This window comes from Silurus meridionalis, chromosome 18, assembly GCF_014805685.1.
Source record: "Silurus meridionalis isolate SWU-2019-XX chromosome 18, ASM1480568v1, whole genome shotgun sequence".
In the NCBI taxonomy this organism is placed as follows: Eukaryota; Metazoa; Chordata; class Actinopteri; order Siluriformes; family Siluridae; genus Silurus; species Silurus meridionalis.
This window is the reverse complement of record NC_060901.1, coordinates 5,704,742-5,727,369: the sequence shown is the minus strand read 5'-3', so window position 1 is coordinate 5,727,369 and position 22,628 is coordinate 5,704,742. Positions and strand designations below refer to the sequence as shown.

At 35.5% G+C, this 22,628-nt stretch overlaps 2 protein-coding genes across 2 annotated transcripts; one reads left to right on the top strand and one right to left on the bottom strand.

Annotated features, from left to right (window-relative positions):
- Window positions 1-17,684, bottom strand: gys2 (glycogen synthase 2). Its single transcript, XM_046873081.1, has 16 exons — window positions 17,564-17,684; window positions 16,016-16,197; window positions 14,716-14,907; window positions 14,050-14,235; window positions 11,881-12,025; window positions 11,132-11,249; window positions 10,424-10,544; window positions 10,162-10,268; window positions 9,202-9,261; window positions 7,781-7,859; window positions 6,487-6,600; window positions 6,166-6,292; window positions 3,229-3,324; window positions 2,595-2,758; window positions 2,157-2,237; window positions 1-587 (listed from the first exon to the last, which is right to left on the bottom strand). Exons 1-16 carry the CDS (start codon window positions 17,682-17,684, stop codon window positions 360-362), a joined length of 2,121 nt encoding a protein of 706 aa, XP_046729037.1. The 3' UTR covers window positions 1-359.
- On the top strand, window positions 17,659-22,574 carry kiss2 (kisspeptin 2). Its single transcript, XM_046873083.1, has 3 exons — window positions 17,659-17,868; window positions 18,949-19,099; window positions 22,136-22,574. Exons 1-3 carry the CDS (start codon window positions 17,659-17,661, stop codon window positions 22,399-22,401), a joined length of 627 nt encoding a protein of 208 aa, XP_046729039.1. The 3' UTR covers window positions 22,402-22,574.
- Window positions 22,575-22,628: the final 54 nt, after the last annotated feature.

Below are 22,628 nucleotides of genomic sequence, written 5' to 3'. Positions count from 1 at the left end.
TGATTTTGAATGTTTTCAGAGTTTTTTATGTTTATTTTTTTTACTTATGAAAGCAACATGAAATACAATTACATCAGTTTTAACGTTCATAATATATGGGGGCACAAACTTTTGAACTTATTGTGTTTAGATAGATAGATAGATAGATAGATAGATAGATAGATAGATAGATAGATTCTTTATTCATCCCAATGGGAAATTTACAGTTAGCTTTATTTTCCCCCAATCAGCCCATAATCAAAAATATGACTTCTTCATTACATCCTTCATACTTCTAATGAACCAAAATGTCTCTCAATGAGGTTGAGATAAATGCGTAGGCGAGGCAGGTGGTATCAAGTAATAGAGGTGTGGCATCTCTAATTTCCATACTCTCCTGGTTGCTTCTTCTTACCCTTTGGCATGGCTCCAAGAGTAAAGGGTGACTTAATGTTTGCTCTGTCCCTCTCTGCCTCCTGTTCTTCATCGTAGGGCTCATCCTCATCTTCATCCTCATCTTCAGCGTCACTGTGATGTGGGGTGGAGTGGAGGGAAACCGAGGGAGAGGGTGGGACTGAGGGGGGTCGAGGGTAGCGAAATCCTTGATTCTGTAATGATATTTATTTACAAAACTTTCACTGATTCGGAATATACTGAAACCTTTATCATCACAAGATAAGCTTATGATTTCACATGTACATTAAATGTCTGTTCAAATCAGACTATTTATAAGGTCCATATAAACCTAATGTCACACAAGCAGCTAAATACTGCAACATAAACCACTTTTGCTAATGCTTTGCCTTAAAAAATGCACATCATACTGTATCTGTACAAGTACTATTGCACCTTAAAATAATCAATCACTGCTGTACCTTTAGCAGCCAATAAAACATAGAGAAAAGAGTGAATAAAGAGCTTAACATCCAACCATTCATTTACATATAATTTTTATCCATTCAGTTAATATATGTATGTTTTATGTACAGTTTTTGAAATCTTTAGTTTTTTCAGTTTTCAGTGAACAACTCAAGTATCTCACAATGGTTTTTCATCTCATAATAATGTATTCAAGTTATTATACATTTTTAACTAGAGTCTAAGTGAAACATGCTCTGATGGCAATAAGTTTTCTGTGAGAAAATATGTTTACTTAGGGACATTCTTTGCTGTATCTGTACTCTATCAAAGTATTTTCATTAAAAAAAAAAGATTGTACTTTTTACTTTGCTACATTTGAATAAACATTCTCTTTCTCATTTCTTTAAAGATCATTGAACCCTCACAGATAACTTCTTTCGATTTTTAACCTTAAGTCGAATTAAAAGCTAATTCTTTTGAACTCCTGAGTAAAACATTCAATGGAGGAGGGGAAGTATAACTGGAACCACACTTAACTAGGAGATTCTTATTTTTACTTCAACTACCACTGCTGAAGAAAATACAGAAACAACAGTTGAAAGTTTTGTTTTAAGCTTCTACGTTTGAGGAACTCTATAATGCCCTATGTAAAACCCTTTTATAAATGTCTACATAAATGACACGTATGAACTCAGTCAGGAGATGTTGAACCTTTTTGGAAGATTGGAGCCCCTGGGAAACCCATTTCTATAAGAGATTATGCTACATATATTTGACTGGGGGAAAATTATTGGATTACAGCTTTCTATAGCAAAAAAAAAAAACAACAACATAGAATAGACATGGTTGGTTCCAAAAGGAACTTTTTTTGTCCATATTTCTTTAACCATTTTTGCTGTTGCCAATAAAATGCGAATCTTTTCAGATAACATCTGTAGTGCCATTCATCAACAGGAAATTCTTCTAACACATCAAAAACCAACACTCCTTTAAATATTTGGCAGTGTTCATTTCTGACATGAAGAATGATCTTGGAAAAGAGAAAAGAGTACTCGGGAGAACTTGGGTGGGTTCTGCAATGAGCTTGACAAGCAGATCTTTTCTTGAATTTCCACAAACTACCCTTATCTACAGGAACATTCGATAATTAACAATGGATAGTTTAGTCAGGGCTGAGGTGGAAAAAACTTTTAAAGAGAAATGTGTGTGACTGATTTTAGAAACAATGCAATTCAATGATATTTAGATAGAAACAGAGGCAAGATTAAGCACTGATGAGTAATGGATGTGGATGTAGATGTGGCTGTGGAGCTTACTTGTGGAGGTGTGAGTGTATCTATTTTATATTGCTCTGGAAAAGCTCTGCTGAGGGACAGGTGTCTGGCATGCATGTAGAACTAAAACAAGAGACAAACAGATCGTTTCAAAATACACTTAATTAATAAGATAAAGAAGATTAATGTAGTAGAAACCTCAAATCCATGACCCTGAAATAATCTAAATACAAAACACAAATATAATCATGAAATCTTGACCTACTGTGAAACATACCTGCAGTTAAAATATACATCACTACGCTCATATACATACATGTACATAAATACTGTATCTACACACATTTTTCAGAGGATGGTTTGTGGACACCTGACTAGAAGATTGCTATGTGTTTTTTTAAATATAATTAATCAAATTATACCTGACTTCCAGTCACATGTGGTTCTTCCCCAAACTGTTACCACAAACACATATCTCACCCGGCCAAGGTATCTCCAGTCCAACAGGTCAGACAAGCGCTCGGTTCGGTTGCGCTGAATGATACGCTGCCTTCGTGACTGCTGGCAGAATGTGAACATAAACTGAGTGAGCTGATTACACGACTCGTCTGCTGAGCGGAAACGCCGGTCCACAATATAAATCCCTGTTTGGGGAAGAGACACTGCATTTTACTCTAAATCTTCAGCACAGAGAAGTTCATGCTCTCTGGTACCTCAATAACAATAATGATGGATGAAAAAGAAGTTGTTGAAGGAAAATCTTTTTACAGCTGCTTTAACATAAGTGATAACAGTAAAAACTGTAGAAAAAATCTGCCTGGTTTGTTTCACAACATTAAATATAACTATAAATGGATTAAAAAAACATATGATGTATCATTCTTTAATCATTTAAAAAAATGTCAAATTGCTGTGACTTGAGATGAATAACACTTTTAGCTCATGCTGTTATTGGAAAGTAATCAACTTTGGGGTGGTAACAGTGGTCCTGCTTTATTGCTTTCATCATCAGCACAACATCATTGATTATTTTTATTTTGACAGCACATCGTGACAAATTTTGCTCTTTATATATTGTCCAATAAATATCAGTTCATGTGTAAGGTTAACTGACCGTAAGCAGTCGGGTCAGATATGTGTTCCTCCATGAAACAGCCGAACCCAGAGAGGTTAGTCGTCACACTCGGGATGCCCATCACCGTGCACTCGCCTGACACAAATTTAATTATTTTAATTATTGGGGTTTTTTTTCTGGATTTTTTTTTTGCCTGGCTTTTAATAAATAAGTACCCAACTAAATAATATCTGTATAATAAAAAAAAACAAAAAAACAAAAACAAATAGACATACATTTTTTAAATATATTTAAACATTATTTTATACTTTTTACTAGCAATTATTATTATCATTATTATTAATATTTCTTTATACAGGGAGTGCAGAATTATTAGGCAAGTTGTATTTTTGAGGATTAATTTTATTTGAGGATTTAATTTGAACAACAACCATGTTCTCAATGAACACAAAAAACTCATTAATATCAAAGCTGAATATTTTTGGAAGTAGTTTTTAGTTTTAGCTATTTTAGGGGGATATCTGTGTGTGCAGGTGACTATTACTGTGCATAATTATTAGGCAACTTAACAAAAAACAAATTCATACCCATTTCAATTATTTATTTTTACCAGTGAAACCAATATAACATCTCAACATTCACAAATATACATTTCTGACATTCAAAACCAAACAAAAACAAATCAGTGACCAATATAGCCACCTTTCTTTGCAAGGACACTCAAAAGCCTGCCATCCATGGATTCTGTCAGTGTTTTGATCTGTTCACCATCAACATTATGCAGCAGCAACCACAGCCTCCCAGACACTGTTCAGAGAGGTGTACTGTTTTCCTCCTTGTAAATCGCACATTTGATGATGGACCACAGGTTCTCAATGGGGTTCAGATCAGGTGAACAAGGAGGCCATATCATTAGATTTTCTTCTTTTATACCCTTTCTTGCCAGCCACGCTGTGGAGTACTTGGACGTGTGTGATGGAGCATTGTCCTGCATGAAAATCATGTTTTTCTTGAAGGATGCAGACTTCTTCCTGTACCACTGCTTGAAGAAGGTGTCTTCCAGAAACTGGCAGTAGGACTGGGAGTTCAGCTTGACTCCATCCTCAACCCGAAAAGGCCCCACAAGCTCATCTTTGATGATACCAGCCCAAACCAGTACTCCACCTCCACCTTGCTGGCGCCTGAGTCGGACTGGAGCTCTCTGCCCTTTACCAATCCAGCCACGGGCCCATCCATCTGGCCCATCAAGACTCACTCATTTCATCAGTCCATAAAACCTTAGAAAATCAGTCTTGAGATATTTCTTGGCCCAGTCTTGACGCTTCAGCTTGTGTGTCTTGTTCAGTGGTGGTCGACTTTCTGCCTTTCTTACCTTGGCCATGTCTCTGAGTATTGCACACCTTGTGCTTTTGGGCACCCAGTGATGTTGCAGCTCTGAAATATGGCCAAACTGGTGGCAAGTGGCATCTTGGCAGCTGCACGCTTGACTTTTCTCAGTTCACGGGCAGTTATTTTGCGCCTTGGTTTTCCACACGCTTCTTGCGACCCTGTCGACTATTTTGAATAAAACGCTTGATTGTTCGATGATCACGCTTCAGAAGCTTGGCTATTTTAAGACTGCTGCATCCCTCTGCAATATATCTCACTATTTTTGACTTTTCTGAGCCTGTCAAGTCCTTCTTTTGACCCATTTTGCCAAAGGAAAGGAAGTTGCCTAATAATTATGCACACCTGATATAGGGTGTTGATGTCATTAGACCACACCCCTTCTCATTACAGAGATGCACATCACCTAATATGCTTAATTGGTAGTAGGCTTTCCAGCCTATACAGCTTGGAGTAAGACAACATGCATAACGAGGATGATGTGGTCAAAATACTCATTTGCCTAATAATTCTGCACTCCCTGTATTTTAGGGATGGTATTTGTAAATATTTAAACTACTCAATCACCTCAGAAAAAAACCCCTAAAAAAACAAATGTGGAAAAAGCATTACATGTATAAACGACGCGTTAATAAAAAACATTGCCCTTTGCAACTGATGATATGAAATCTTATTAGAATCTGGTTTGTGCAATGACATCGCTTCATGTAAATGACCATTTTCACTCTTTTATCTTTATAGTCTGAAATAGACAAATATTGAATGTCCACCAAAAAATAGAACAACAATTATTTTTAAATCATTAATAAAAGTAATTTGATTCTTTATCTGAATGTTCAGAATGTCCACTTTGTCACTCAGCTACCTTATAAAACACTGCGTAACATTGGTCATTACGTAGTGTTTAAATAGAACTTGTGGTAAATGGGTAGTTGTGCTACGTGCAAATGTTGGACTCCCTAATATGTCAGTACTTAGAAACAGGATGTATAGCTATAAGAATTCTACATATGATGAGTTTTTTTCAATGGTTCTGGGGTCATAGTCATAGGTTCCTCTTGGGCCCTTGAGCAAGGCCCTTAACCCTCTGTTCTCCAGGGGCGCCATATCATGGCTGACCCTGCGCTCTGACCCCAGCTACCGAGCAAGCTGAGATATGCGAAGAACAAATTTCACTGTGCTGTAATGTATATGTGACAAATAAAGGCTATACTGTATTCTATTCTATTAATAATAATAAAAACACTTATGATTTAGGCCATATTGAAAACCAAACACAGATATAGATACAGACAGTCTCATAGTTTTATACCACAGAAAATGATATGTATCTGTCTACTTCGAGGCTGTAGTTACTTCCATATTTATCTGAATACTTTCCAAAAATTATTTTTATCCAACCAAAATATTCTTTAAGGATTCAAAACTGTGTATATTTTTAAACACGCAAGAAAAAAGGCACAGTATTGTAAAAGTTAAAGAAAATGTAATTATTAATTTGATCTTGGTTACTTATTGACTGGACTTCAGTGTGTGTGTGTGTGTGTGTGTGTGTGTGTGTGTGCGCATAAGAAATTAATTTTGTGTAACCTGGTGTGTATCCCCAGGGTTCATAATAAGAGGGAAACACTCCCAGATGGCACCCACGTATGAACTCAGCGTAGTCCATGGGCAGCAGCGGGCTGGTGGAGGACAGGAACTCGGGATGGAAAACAATCTGACTCACAAAAAAATTAATCAGAGTCATTACGAAGAACATTGTAAAGGCTAAAGATTTCAATCAATTCAATTGAAGTTCACTAGATTTAATCTGTATTTTAAATCACTTTGCTGCACGTTAAACAGGAGCAGGTTTTTGTCTTAATTTGAATTTGTACAATAAACATGCCGTGATTAAAACACGCAATCGACCTTGACTCTGTCGGTGCGGCTGTTGAAGAGGCCGATGCGGCGGATGTTGCTCAGGATCGGGTCGGTCGAGTCGTCCAGCACGTTGTGAGTGGTCACAGGAGGGAGAGTGTGTCTCTGCAAGTGTGTGAATGAAAAACATGAGAGAAAGAAATCGGTAATCGATAATGCGCTGATCCGTGAGCTAGATGAGATGAGAGACACAAGGCCTACGAGACTAATGTAAAATAAATTGGATTAGACTGATACACGTAAACGTAGACGAGTTGCTAATACGGGTGCGCAACTTCTCCACTTTTTTTGCCTGAAATACGCTACGTTAGCATTTTTTTAGGGTGAATTATCGACACTTGGACAGAGCAGAAGAAATGTCCATTTATTACCTCCGCCTACTCATGCGCCCAGCAATAAACCTCCGTCCTTAACACCATGAAATATTGATGTAAAAATAAATCTGACCTGAGAGGTGCTTTATGAGCCCTTTATGCGCCAGTCTTGCTATTAAGTAAAAGCCGTATAAAGCAAAGTCGATCTATTGACTAGGATTCAAGAGTGAACTCGGTTTGAATGAATTACGGCCTCGAGGAAGGACGCTGTGTGAGGATGTGAAGGGAATTCCGTCACGCTCAGTTAGATGACACAAATCATCTGTCAGCGTGCCCCGGACCTGACCTCAGCTCATTCACAAAAACACCACAGACTACACTGAATGGAGAGAGAGAGAGAGAGAGAGAGAGAGCGAGAGAGAGAGAGAGAGAGAGAGAAAAGAGAGAGAGAGAAAGAAACTCCATTCTCTGCATCTCTAGGACATAGTAAGAAAAAAACTCAATGTTATGTGGTGCTCTTTTTTATCCATTTATAGTTACAGTATCATCTAGTATAAAGTCTGTTTCAAATTAACAGAGAAAGAGACAGACACAAATGCAAACACTAAGATAGATAGATAGATAGATAGATAGATAGATAGATAGATAGATAGATAGATAGATAGATAGATAGATAGATAGATAGATTCTCATACGGTTTACACATAACATACTTTACATATAAATCCAACAATATCTTTGTCTGTCTACATTTTATTGCTACTAAATGCATACAAACTGATAACATGCTTGATTAGCTCAATGATTCCACATTTTCTATCTGCTGATTTTGAAAAAGCAAGTATGTTTTGGATATGTGAAAAAACCTGTTATAAATTTGAAACCTGTGTGTTATTTGCGAGAAGAATTTCAGTGGGCTAATCATTGAAATATTAAGTTATTAAAGGAGGATGGAGTAAGTTGGGTCTGACCTGCGTTGCGTAAATGGCCCTTTTCATGATCGTGAAGTCGTCTTTGTCTAAGATCTTGCTCATGTCTGGGATCTCACCCCTGGAAAACACACAGACTCTGTGATTAACACACACACACACACACACACACACACACACACACACACAAACACTCCAGGGAGGTCACATAGCCTCGGGATGTGAGGGACTGACCCAGTGACATCACACTTTGCCACTGTAAATATCTTCACAATTAACGCATCATCACCCTTGAGTTAACACATGTCTGCAATGTCAACACGGTAAACCATGAGGTCAAAAAGTCACCATTCACTATTCTGGTTTTTTTTTCAAACAAACTGAACAATTTCATAATTTTTTTTTTTTTCTGTTCAATTTTGCTGTTGAATGTTTATCAGGGTTAGCAGTGAATTAGTATATATACGTTTCGGTGACAAGGTGAGGGAGGTGAGATTGAGATGGTTTGGACATGTGCAGAGGAGGGACATGAGTTATATTGGTAGGAGAATGGTGAGGATGGAGCCACCAGGAAGGAGGAAAAGAGGAAGGCCAAGGAGGGGGTTTATGGATGTGGTGAGGGAGGACATGCAGGTAGTTGGGTTGAAAGAGGCAGATGTAGAGGACAGGGGGATATGGAGACAGATGACCCGCTGTGGCGATCTCTAATGGAAGCAGCCGAAAGAAGAAGAAGAAGAACAGTGAATTAGTATATACAAAAAAACTAGACATTGCAAAATAATATAATATTTTTTATATTTAATTAATAATTTTATTTTCAGATTATTTTAGTTGTAAAACATCACCAATGGCATGTTTTAATATCAGGCAGAATGAATCATCTGATTTCCTCTTTGGTCACTGGAAAAAAACTTAAACATATCAAATATATTAGATGTTTTAGGGAGTAAATATTTCAGCACATTGAAAGGATTTTGGGATTTGAGACGACCCATAAAATAACCAACTTTCTGATCGACATCCTGACTACTGACATCAAGAGCTGATTGAGATGCACCGATGAGCTTTTTGGATGAAAACTGGATGATGCAACATCCTGCTAAACACATCCGATCATCATGGAATGTTCCAAATCATTTACAGGGGTGTATGTGTTCAATTTATAGGGTCAAGCAATGAATTATAATAATAATGTTAATGTTTCAAGCATGAGATTCGCACTTGAAAAACCTCAAAAATCCTTTAATTCTATTTTAGCTTGGAAATTTGAAAGTGAGATGGGATAGATATCATTTTTGTTACTAAAGCATTCACTGATTATGATTGTGTGTTTACAGTTTACCTGTGCATAAATTGGCTTTTAACTTACAGATTAGCAAATAAAAAATAATTGAAACACAATTGCAGCATAACCACAGGATCAGTCGAGTCTTTTAATTTCAGGTCCTTTACTAACAGCTTACCTTAACAAGGCCTCATACAAACGCTTGCCGAACTTCTCCTTCACTGTCTGTGCGGTGTCCCTGTAGGAGACAAGACATTAGTGACACCTCAGAATAAGTGTCTCAAATCATCTTCCCAAATTTATCTCATTGGAATTTCATTATATCAGTAAATGAATTACAATTCAAATCGAATATGTGTGATTTGATCATTATAAAACCAACAAAGCATGATTTAAAAAAAATTATTAAAAAGATGATTTTGTTTTCATATTGTTAGAAGCCAGAAAGGAAAGTGATAATTCACCAGCAAATCACAGGTTTATATAAATATGAATGTTAATGCTTTCCTCTTAATATGGTATAGTTGACATGAAGCTCGTATTATGCACATTTTTACTCTTTTTTTTAAGATATGCAGATTAGGTAAGATGTTTTATAAATGAAAGGAGTCTAAAGCTGTCTAAAGTTTTTACAACAGGTTCATGATGAGTAGTTTACAAGTTGGGGTTTCTCGTTTACAGAAGTATGTTTGAGTATTTTAGCTCCTATAGCTTAAATAATAAGCTGATCAAGATAATATAATGCATTTATAAGTAGATAAAACGCATATAGTTCTTAAATAAATAACACATTTAAATTGTTGCTATGGTATAAGATGAACAAAACCATTCAGGAAATGTTACAGTATATTAGGAAAGTATAATATGTGAAGATAAAGCTTCATCACATTACCCTTTATTATTTTTCCACACAATGACAAGACATGAGTCTATTTGATAAGTGATAAAAAACATTTTCTCATCTATTCCTGTTAAAGCAATGTGTATATTATTTGAGAATTCTAATCCAAAATTCCCACAGCAAAATAATCCAGGATTATTTAATATCCAAGACTGGAAAAAGCAAGCACGAGACGTGAGTCCTCTTGGATATTCGGACACCTTGTACAGATCGCGTGAGCCACATGTGATGACGCACCACAGCTGCTTGCGCACGGCTTGCCCTTTCAGACTTTCCACGTTAAAGTTATTAGTCTTTGCTGGCATGATGAAGAAGACCACCACCGTAATATCACTCTTGTGGACCTGACACACAAGGTGGACATAAAATAGAAATTCACAAATCAAACATAAAATGATTCTTCTTCTTTTCATAAACCATTTTTAGTACAATTTTGAGTAACGCATGACTGCTATCTAAAGCTTTATAAACATACACTGAAACAAAAAACACAAAGTACCCGAAGCAGGTAATTTAATCTGGACAACGCCTCCAAGAAGATATCGGCTCCTTTGTTGGAAAACTCGTACCGGCCTGCGATGAAGAAGAAAAGCGCTTTCTCCAGATTGAAATCCAGATGTCTGCATATGAGAATAGATCATTTCAGATTTATCTCTTTAATGTCAGGACCAGCCAAATTCTAAAAATCCCCCTATTTTAATCCTTAATTTTCTTTTTTGATAATATAAATAAATAAAATATTTAACAGATGTGTAACATTTTATACAGCATCAAAACATGATTGAAACAAGGCAAAAATATTTATTGACATTAATTACAAATATTTATATATAATATATATATATTTTTTTTTTATTAATGTCAATAAATATTTTTTACTTGTTTCATATATATGTATAATTATTTTTTATTAATGTCAATAAATAATATATATATAATTTTTTTGGCTCTAACAGAAGAACTTATCTAAGACAGAGAACAAAAGAGAATGCATGGAGGTGGAAGCTAAATGGTTTGAGGTTACTTAGGAGCAGGGAAGGTTGGAGACTTATTCTAAACCAGCATGGCTGCCATCCTATACTTTAACTGAATGCAAATCTGTCCTCACTGCGGCTAATGGAAACCGACTTCACCAAAGCACACGTCAAAGCAAAACATCCCTAAACGGTAGTAGCAGATAATTTTCATAAGTTCAAAAAGATCTTACCCATAGAAGTGTCCTCTCACAAACTCCTGAATCTTCAGTTTGTTCAGTGAATGCAGGTTCTGAAACTCATGCATGGCTGAAAACTTTTTGATGTTCAGTCCGTTTGGTGTAATCACATCTGCAGAAACAACAAACCTGACAATTACATCAACCCAGAAGCTTTCGATAATTTATTCATCTGATAACAGTAACAGCTCATTTACAGGTGCTTATCCACATAAACGTGCAATCGCTGATATGGTGGAGTGTTTAGTGTTAGACATCTTCAGGACAGTAAAGTTTTATGCTTTGCTGTATAAAACATGAATGAGTACAGAAACCAGATGTTCCACAACATAAAATGTAACAAGAAATGGGTAAAAAAAAAAAAAAAGTATGATGTCTCATTGTTAAAATTAAATGAAAATTGTTGAAGAATAGCTCTGGTAAAAAAGGAATAAAATATGTGGCATGCTGTTATAGGAAAATTCATTCAAATTCATGGTGGTAACTCACGTGAGAAAGAGAAAGAAACAACAAAAAATGAAGTCTGCACAGACATTACACGTTTTTTACTATACAGACATCATACTCTGTGAAACCCAAGGGTTTAGAAATTTTTGCACTTAAATGTATTATATGGTTTTAATAACTTAAGGTATGCTGTTCGATCATGTGAACATTCAGTAATGTCACCAAAGTTCTATTTCTGATATAGCTCCATTTCTTGGTCTCAGTATTAGAAAATAGATTAGTAATTAGGGACCCACCGGGTTTCCTGTGAAGCATGTGGTCGGCCTCCACCGCTGTGATCTGGGAGACGGTGGTGAAAACGTGTGAGCAGTGCACTGCAGCTCGCTCCAGACAGTAGCGGTGGTAGATCTGCCTGTCTCCTGCCTCCCGGTCTATATCAAACTGACACACACTAACAAAGTTTCTTAACAAGATTCTGTTACAGAAAAATATTTATCCACATTTTTGTGTAAAATGTTAACATTATTTTCTCTCTCTATGTTAAAAAAATCCATAGACAAATAAACATCTCGATACTTTAAATAAAAATAGTTGAATCTGTGTATATAGTATATCCCTGTGAATCAGCTCTTGCTATGGAACCATAATCGATTACATAGCGTGTTCATATTATTATAAAACATATACAAAATTATTATTGTGGACCCTCACTCTGACTACTTCTGAATGACACTAACGTTTCTAACATAGAATATGTTCCTGGAATGTTACCATCAAAACCTAAAAATCACATGTGATTTTTAGGTTTTGATGGTAACATTCCAGGAACATATTCTATGTTAGAAACGTTAGTGTCAAAGATCCTACAACGAAAAATGTTTCCAAACAGTGTTATTATTACAAAATGTTCTCAGAACATCTAGGAAACATGACAGGTCTTGAAAAATACTGTTTCTACACCTGAAACATTCATTTAACCAGTGGTAGCACTAATACTAACAAATATGGTTAATATTTTAAATTCTGTTGTCACTATGATGACAGGTTTAGTGAGTAGATCTGTGTTCTAATCACTTTTTGATGACAGATTCTCCAGCTTTGTAGTCCCCATGATGAACCTCATTTATCCGCATGGTTCTCACAGAAGCAAACTAAAAAGGCCCATCGAAAAAAGGATTTGAAATTGGCGTTTTTAGTTTGCTTCTTTAAGAACCATGCAAAAAATGAGGTTCCTCATGGGGACTACACGCTGGAGAATCTGTTTCCCAATCATAAACACGCTGTCAATTAGCCTTCAGCCAAATTGTATGGCCTTTAGCATCTGATGACCTTATACAGGCCAATTATCACTACACATAGAGAACATCTTCGCTTTTTACTGTGGAATAATAAGCGTTTAACTGAGCAGGTTTCACTACTGTTTGAGAGAGACAGACAAATAAATGTCAGAGTCTCTGCATGATCGATTTTGTTTTTTAAAATTGTGGAGGCTCTGATATGTCCTGATATTCTTAAAGTGCATAAGATAAACTTTATATTTATTGTGGACAGTCTGGTAATCACTGTAAAAGTTAACAAGTGAAACGCATGCTCAACAATTAATCGAAATAAAAATGATCCAGAAAGTGGACAGAAATTAATATTTAGATTTCGCAGTCAGACTTCATAACGTCTAAACTAACATAAAACAAGTGCACACAATCAGGTAGCACACCAACGACCAGACATGAACAGACCAGACGAAAACATGTACACACTAATTGGAAATTGCTACATCAAGAAATTGATGGTGGTATTCAAGCCAATGTCCAAGCTGTATACGATACCAGTTTTTATTTGAATGATTTCTGTAATTATGCATTTACAGAATTCTGGAAAAATGTGTAAATTATTAAAATGAGTTTATTATCAATCACCCAGGATCTATTTTTATTTTTTATTTGTGCTTCTGGTTTTACAGCTGTACATAATATAAAATCCTAAATCCTCCATCAATCCTCAGCCATTGCAATGCTTCACCTCCTGCACACACACACACTAATTTCTCCTGATTTTGTAGTGTACCATTACTTTTGTCATAGCTACTCTCTACTTTGAATATCTAGCATTAGCTTATAGGAATAAAATTTAAATATATTATATGTAAATGAGTTTTTACAGAATGCTCATTAAGTCAACTGAATAATCGTATAAAATCACTGTAACACATCATTAGTTTTGCAATTTAGGGCCTATTTATTAATATATCTCTATACGCATACATTTAATTGATCAAAAGGAATAGGAATATTTAATAGGAATATTTTTTTTCAACTAACTGGATTCTCATGAGCACCACATTTTTGGGTAAACTGTTCTCTATCGAATGATTCACAAATAAATTTCTTCATTTCAAGGAAAAAAAGAACATGCTCCTGACACCAGAAGAAAGTTTCTATTTATTTTGTGTGAAAAGGTGTTCTGACCTTATCCAGGTTGTTGTAGAAGTCTACATTTCCAGCACACAGGTAGCGACCCAGAAGAGTAGCGTGTGTCGTGAATATAGTGGCCATGGGAATCTTACGGGATCGACTGAGTACCAGGCCGGCTCCTGACTGCCACTCGTGGAAGTGAGTGATTACCCGGAGTTTGTCCACAAGTCGATCTGTTAGCTGCAGACAAAGTTAGAGACAAATATTAGGGTTTGCACCTATGGCTGTTGTGTACACATTTAAAACCATGTTCGTAAATTTTACTGCTAAATTAGTATTCATAGATGATTTATAACGCAACATAGTTGAATACTTTTTATTAGAGCAGCACTGGCAGATCACAGGTTCATATAATTACAATAATTAGATTACATGATCATTTTTATGGTAACAAACTATAGTAAGCATATAGTTAGTATTTCACTGCATGATGTACAGTGCATGGTTGTGTATGTGTAAAACAAAGCGAATGTGTTGATATGGTGAAATAAATAGGTGCTTATTTTACATTTATGGAAGGAGTCTACAGTTTTAGTACTTTGTAATAATAGCTGCAACTGAGGGGTGTATATTCTTGCTTCCCGACCAGTGTTAACAGGATAGAATCCGGATTCCACTAGAGCCCTGAATAAAAGTTGGTGGTTTGTAATATGTTTTCACCTCTTTGAAGAACCAGGCCACAAGAGAACCGAAGATGAGCGAGTCATTGGCTTCTCGGTCGTGGTATGGCAGCCCGATGCCAGAAGTGTCCCACAAGTCTCCCTTCCAGCGGTCCAGGTTCCAGGCAGCAGCTCCAATATCAAACAGGATCACATAGGGGCTGCCTTCTATAAGCCACCGGCCAAAGTGCACCTACACACACACACACACACACACACACACACACACACACACACGTGTCAAGGTTAAGTTATCTATTTCTTTATCAAACTGTTAAGGGTTAGTGTACATATACACATGATATACAGAAGAGGGTGATGATTCAATGATTTGTGTATGTCTTTCTCTCTCTCTCTTTCTCTCTCTCTCTCTCTCCCTCTCTTTCTCTGTATCTATCTCTCTCACCCTAGTGAGTGATCTGAATTCACTGTGTGGTCTCTCAGCGCCATCTGTGTGTAAATCGCACATTTCCCACTATAGTACAGTCGAAGCCAGTCGACCCTTACTCTTTTCGTTTGCAAAACAGTTATGTTTTATGCCAGAAGATGGCGCCAAAAGACCCGGAGAGAGACCCAGAGACAGAGGGAATGTAGAATTTACTGTAGAATTTGACTTCCCAGTTAATTTGTTGGGAGTCAGATCTGGTATTAAAAAAAATAGGCTTTTACATTTACTGAAATGACCAGATACTAAAATGAAATTATTGCATACTAAAGTGAACTGATCGGATGTTGTCCTGAAAAGATCAGATGCTAAAATATTTAAATGGGATGCTAAACCGTAGATGCACCAGAAGTGACTGGATGCTAAACTGAACTGATAGTGTACTTAAATTTTTGGATTCCAAACTGAAATAAGCGGCTGGTAGCTCAGGGGTTAAGAAGTTGGACTACAGATTAGAAGTTTGTGAGTTTAAAATCTATGCACTACCAAGCAGCCACTACTGGGCCCTTAAAGCAAAGACCCTTCACCCTCAACTTCTCAGTTGTATAAAATTGGGATAGCTATAAGTCACTCTGAATGAGAACATTTGTCAAATGCAGTAAATGCAAATAAGTAGACGATTTACCACATAAAAAATATATACCACATAAAAAATACTTACTTATAGCAACAATACTTGAGTATTGAGTACTTGAGTAGTAATTAAGTATTGTCCACGTCTGTGTATTCTGCATATGATAGCTTAAGGACCCACTTGTTTGCCACTGCAAATGAGTTCACTTTTATTACACTAGGCCGTTTCTTTAGCCTTCCAAAGCACCCAAAGCCCCCAACTCGGAAAAGTAGAGTGATCTACCTGACAGCCATTGTTGGTGATGGACTCCATGGCTTCCTTCACAGCAGTGTTTGGAGGTTCACACTTCTCCACCTGTGTTTTGAAATTGTGTTCATAGTAAGGGCCGATCATGAAGAAATTCTCACCCCATTCGTCCGCTGTGATCTTAGATTTGGTCTGGATGACGGTGTAAATTCCTCCCACTGGAGAAGAGAAAGAGAAACTGAAAAGAGTATGGAGCATACAGAATAAATCTGTATAAGGCAAAATCTTTCCAAAAGGTTTTGTTTTAAAAATATAGGGGCAGGTATAGGCTGCCTGAGGGGCAGGGAGAAAAATTAATAGAACGTCACTAATTGGACACCCAGTAGGACACCTATTTATGTCAATCAATTTACAGATAGCACCTACCCCTAGGGCTCTGCATTTCACATAGAAGGCATTTTATTCCATTATCTATTTTAAAGGTACCCTATAGGGCACCTTATTACATTATCTACTCTAGGGCACTCGAGAGTGCACTTTATCCCATTAACTACTGTAGGGGCCTCCTAGAGAGCATTTTATCAGATTATTATATTATATTGTAGCGCTACCCTTGTCATTACTTTATTTAATGCATTACTACCTGAGGCAGCCTAGAGGCCACTTTATCTCCTAACCTACTGTAGGGGCACACTAGAGGGCATTTTATTAACACTATCTTATAAAACATATCTACTTTAGGGACACCCTAAAATACATTTGTTCACATTATCTACCATAAGAGCACCATAGAGGCCACTTTATTAAATTTTCTACTGTAGGGGCACCTTAGAGGGCATGTTATCACATTACCTATTTCAGAGGCACCATAGAGGAAACTGCATCACATTATCAAACATTTAGGCACTTACCCAATAATCTTCTGTAAGGGCTCTCTAGAGGATATGTTATCATGTTATGTACCTTAGGGGCACCCTAGAGGGCACTTTATCTACTGTAGGGACACTCTAGAGGTCACTTTGTTACATTTTCTATTGTAGGGGAATCCTATATTTACTTATGTAATATATTTAATATTAGCATATAATATTATTAATGTTATACATCTGAACTTGCTAATTAAAAAAAGCATTTTGGCCTGTTCCAACTCACCATTGCTACACATTACCTTTAAATTTAATCAATAAAATACTTATACTTTTGCATTCATGTATGAATCTGTTTAGCATCTAATGTTTAAAATATCCCTTTCTAGAAGTCGTCATTTCATTTAAACAAAAAAAATCTTAGTTTTTAGTTCAGCCCTGTTAGCCAACTCATTCACTCTGTGAAAGAGTCACATGTTTAGCAGGAAGTTGCACCATTCAAAATGGCGAAAAAGAAAAGTGTTTTCTTATTTCCTTTTATTTTCTATATTCAGAAAATAAAATAAGGTATTAAAACTGATTAGATATGGCTTGCGTATGTGGAAAAACAAAATGCAGGAAAGAAATTAGACAGTTGCCTAAATTGAGGTATCCTGAATGGAAACTTTCGTTATATTAATATTATTTTTTAAGTCTTAAAGTTTTCAGTGGATTTCACCTTTGTTGGTTACTTCCCAGGCGATCTCAAAGAGCAGCAGGTCCTCCACGGGTAACTCCTCTTCATCCCACAGAGGAAGGCCGCTCAGTGAGCTCATGGACAAAGACCTGGTCAGGGGCATGATGGAAAGAAATCCAGATGTTGTTTTAAGTGAAATCTGGAAGGAAGACTCAAGTGAGTCTGGAGCTTCGTCACTGCTCTCAATTCTAGAGAGTCACAGAGGAGTTTGGACTGAATTGCATTTCTGTTTTAACTCTCTTAAACAAACACTGATGCACTTTGGGCTCGAGGTCACCGACATCACGGTGAGAGCCGATATGGCACACTGGCAAAACCAGTTTTACTTTTTTTGTATGTTGTTAATGTAATACAATATGTATTTCAGTATAATTAAATAATTAGGATATTATAAAGGGGAATAAAACAGCTTCAGTGTGCACAGAGGGAAACGTTAAACTCAAATTTATAAAAAAATACACAAACAAATAATAAATAGTATTAATATAATATGTAAATAAATGCTAAAAAAAAGCACTTCAATGTTTGCTGTTTATAACATGATTGCATATTACGTTTCTTTTCTCAACACAAGAGGGCGTCCTGAGGCTCGCTGAGGCGTAAATCTTTTTACCACATGATTAAATGTAAGCAAATGGCGCCCTCTAGTGAAACATCACCTTGGATTATAAATTCGGTCGTCTTAAAAACCATGATGTGCCTCTACCAGGAGGTTAAAGGCCTCAGTGGTAAAGTCACATGTCCTGCATGCACAAACCTAAGCATGATAAAGCAGCTTGCTATTATTTTGCTTGTATTATTTTGGTACTGGCTTGACCTAGGATCCTTTACACATCTCTAAAACCCTGCTAGATATTACAGAAAGATAAATTAATCTAATTCTGAAACCCATTTTGGGTGGTAATTTTGTGTTTACCACTGAGTTGTCAATAACATTTGACTGCGTATTTGTATTGAAAAGTTATTAGGTAATAAAATAAATAACTATAAATCCTGCCTGCAGACAGCAGTAGAGTGTAATAGCACCATTTTATCCTGGTTTTAGCCTATTTCTCAGAAAAAGGACAGAGCGTGTCAGACGGGGCGCAAAAAGCTTTCCATTTATTCATTATTGTCTGTTCTGTGTTTCGTACTTTCTGCCCATGGTGATGGCGAGAAATCGGATCAATTTAAATAATCACCCTGCTTTCTGACATGACTGTGGGTAAATAAATAAGAATAACATTTCCAAGAAGACAGAAAATAGTCTAAACAGGAGAGAGAGCTGGTGTGCTGAGGTTAGAAAAAATCTCTCTCTCTCTCTCTCTCTCTTTCTCTCACACTCTCTCTCTGTGTCAAAGATGTCACTGCATGCTTATATATTGCAGGAATCTCTCACATGGACTCGTTTCTCACAGCAGAGACGAAGATCTGCACAGGAATCGGCTTTATCAACCAACATCATGAAACTACAGGTTCTGCTCATCTTCACGTCAGTCCTGGTGGCTCATTCTGCATCCTCACATGTCAGTATTCCAGGTAAAAGACTTCTGCAATGGATGGAATTGAAACACTTTATTGTAAGGGACATATAATTATAGTTGGAACTAATGATCAGGTGGGACATCGGGGTGATTTTGGTAGGGTTTTCATTTGGACTTGAGGGGTCTGTTTGTAGACAGTCAGAAAGTTTGCATGAATGAATTTCTTAGTATTTATTGAACGTTTTTTTTTTTTCTCAAATATATTTTTTTTGTGTAAGAGGGCATTTTTATAATAGTAGTGTATAATAGGTCTATCATTTACTATATAGATTTACATTTACATTTATTTTAAATACATTTATTTACAGTTGATTACAGCTTTGTTTTTACTGATATCTTCATCTGTCACTTCAAATTATGTCAAAGATTTTCAAACCATAACTCATTAAAAATTAAACTGGATTTAACAAGAGAGAAATAACAGAAATCAGAAACAGAAAACCAGCAAGTCAATTTTTATTGTTTTTTGTTTTTTAAAATAGACCTCTGCAGGAGATTTATAATGTTCATATCTAATAAATGTATTCTTCTTTTTGGGTGTTAAACAGAGCTTGTTTTTAGTGGCAGATGCTTTTTTATTATTAGTGTGCTTTATTTAAATAAGAATGAAAAAGTTAAAGTATGGATATAATTTAAGGAATTAGGATCACAAACATAATTTGTGCACAAACAATGACAATATTCGTGATTAAATGTTTTTCCAAATTCAAATTTTTTTAAATGATCTCTTTGAACATTTTAAATTCAGGTTCATTTTCATTTTTGCTTTGTTTTTTCTACAATCTAACAGTATATAACACTGTATTCAAAGGGACACTAGATTAGAGGTTATGCTCTCATGCTGTTTTTTTTTGGGATCCTCAATGACCTGCCCATCATATGAGAAACACTCATGAGTTTTAGATTTAACACGTTATATTACACAAACTTGTAGAGTTCATTCTGGCTTCAAAACTTCATTTCTACATTTCTTAATGTTCATCTTTTGCGATATTAACAACAACCAAAAGACTTGTATTGAACATTATTGCAATTATCTTTAAAATAAAAAATGTTTTCATCAGAGCTCTCAGACTTTGGGACCCAAATCTAAAAGTCCAACACAGAGAGAGCATTTAAGGTAGTAAGATGTGAATTTAGATGCTTCATTGTGAGATATAATTATATATATTTTTAAACCGAGACGAAAAAATCAACTAGTGTGAAACTTGTGACATTTAATTTGCAGTGTCAGTTACCGAGTCAAGTTACTGCAACGCACTTACATTTTAAGACTGGTGTTAAATTTTATATTAAAAAAAAGAAAAGCAATAGCAATCAAGAAGAAAAAGAAAAGAAAAGAATGTAACAGTATATAACACTGTACTCAAAGGGACACTGTATTGGAAGTTATGCTCCCATGCTGTTTAAAAAAATGAAATGAACGTAAAATGAGTAATAAACCTATTGAGATTATACTGTAAATTGGGCTTTTTATGCAAACAACCAAACAAATAAATAATGCAAATTCACATTTTATTCGTTTATGATCAGCAACATATCAGACCTGCAGGTTCTACATGAGAATTCTAAATGAAAAAAATCCTTTTATGCAGTAGATTCTTACTTAGTCATTGTAGAAAAAAATGAAATGTAAATGAACCTGAATTTAAAATGTATGAAGAGAATGTAAAAAAATAATATTCAGGAGTCTGCATATAAAATAAAAGAAATTCCAAATTCCTTCAACTGAAGAGTCTGTGATGTTACTGATATTTAGTTCAGTCTACTATTTACTGTTCTTTTAATAGCAGAAGTAATAAAATAGTTCAAATTTATTATCATCACTGCTTTGTGGTGTTTGTCATTATTCATTCTTTACACTAAAAATAGTTTGTTGTTCCCAGTGTGCAGTGTTAAAATTCATTTAACAAGATTGTCATCACCAGCCAATCATGTAGCAGGTTGAAATCTCAGTTAAAAGTTCACAGGAAACCTAAGTAAAGACGTGATTTACTTAAGACTTATAACTGGTTTGAGTATTTCAGATAAAATGCTAAGATTATTCACGCATGTTTACACAGGATGGTGCGAAAAACAAAATGTTTATATTTGTTAATATATGGGAATTTGTTAACACTGGTATTTACTTGTTAATATTTGGGTAGATTTTAAATTCTGCATCATTCTGCATAAGCTCTAGACTATTGAGTATGAAGATCTCAGCAGACCAGCAGAAAAATGCTAACTGGCTTGTGTGGTACCGACTACCACATGACGCATCACACTTTTATCCCTATTCTCATGTTTATTGTTAACATTAACTGCACTTCTTGAGCTGCTGTTACATGATTTTTGGCATCATCAGAGAGGCTTTTTTCTTATTTACCTAAAATCTGTTTATCTATCAAACAATGCAATTATTTACAAGTAAAAAAAAAACGAAAGCCTGGGGCAAATCTATATAATGTATATAAACCGAAATGTAAAAATAAACTTAAAAACATTTCTTGAAATGCATCACACCGAGTTAATACCCGATTATACGAGCCAGACTATAGATTATGAGACAGAAATGGATTTGTTTGATTTATTTTCCCCACTTGTGATAAAGTATCATTTCAAATACTTCAAATTTTGTAGGGTTTTTTTTTTATATACAGGTTATACAAGCTTTTGAGAGACATGATTTCTTTTTCCAAGTTTTTGTGCTAGAAAAAAGTAATATTTAGATAAATATATTACTAAAAATAATAAATAAATGACTTACTATTTCAGTGCTTAACAATATGGATGTTCATATAATTTAATAATACATTTACAATGAAAACATGTTTATTACTTTATAGATAGATATTAATTTTAATAGAAATTATTTTAGAATTAATTACAGGATTATATGTTCTTAAGATATTTAAATGTTCTTAGAATTTTTATATTTTACTATTTTGTGTTGTACAGATATTTAGATGACTGACTAAAAGCAAAGAATGTATTTTTAGCAATTGAATATAAATCCTCTAAGCAGTTTATATATGTGTATCTATTGTAGATTTTGGAGCGCTTAGTGAACCGGATCGGGAAGGTCCGGACGAGCGCAGCACCTCGGAAGACGACAGGATTTGCTTCTTGTTAAAGGAGAAGGATTCGGAAAGTCACATTTCCTGCAAGCATCGTTTAACCCGCAGTAAATTTAACTACAACCCGTTCGGTCTGCGCTTTGGGAAAAGAGACGGACGCTTAAAAACAAACAGATCAGCAACAAGAAAGATGCTCCCGGTCCTGCTTTTTGTGAGAGAACTGAAGGAAGAATCATAAACACAAAATACACACAGGAATCTGCAAAAAGTCAATTTTGATAAAGCTGGATTAACTGAAGGTTTTGTTGTTCTGGACATTTGAGCCTGTTCCAATTAGAAGATGGTGTGTACCGTGTTATTGTGTGCAATTTATTTTTAATTTAATTTTAATAAAATTAAATATATTCATAAGAGTTTGTTTCATTTTCAGCAAAGTAAAAAAAAGAAAAAAAAGAAAAGACATTC

Coding starts and splice junctions, on each gene's coding strand:
- kiss2 (XM_046873083.1), top strand. CDS start 17,659: ATGGACAAAGACCTGGTCAGGGGCATGATGGAAAGAAATCCAGATGTT. Junction 17,869..18,948: donor TCGAGGTCACCGACATCACG/GTGAGAGCCGAT, acceptor TATATATTGCAG/GAATCTCTCACATGGACTCG. Junction 19,100..22,135: donor CTCACATGTCAGTATTCCAG/GTAAAAGACTTC, acceptor TATCTATTGTAG/ATTTTGGAGCGCTTAGTGAA.
- gys2 (XM_046873081.1), bottom strand. CDS start 17,684: ATGCCCCTGACCAGGTCTTTGTCCATGAGCTCACTGAGCGGCCTTCCT. Junction 14,908..16,015: donor TCACCAACAATGGCTGTCAG/GTAGATCACTCT, acceptor GTGTGTGTGTAG/GTGCACTTTGGCCGGTGGCT. Junction 11,250..11,880: donor CATGCTTCACAGGAAACCCG/GTGGGTCCCTAA, acceptor TTGTTTCTGCAG/ATGTGATTACACCAAACGGA.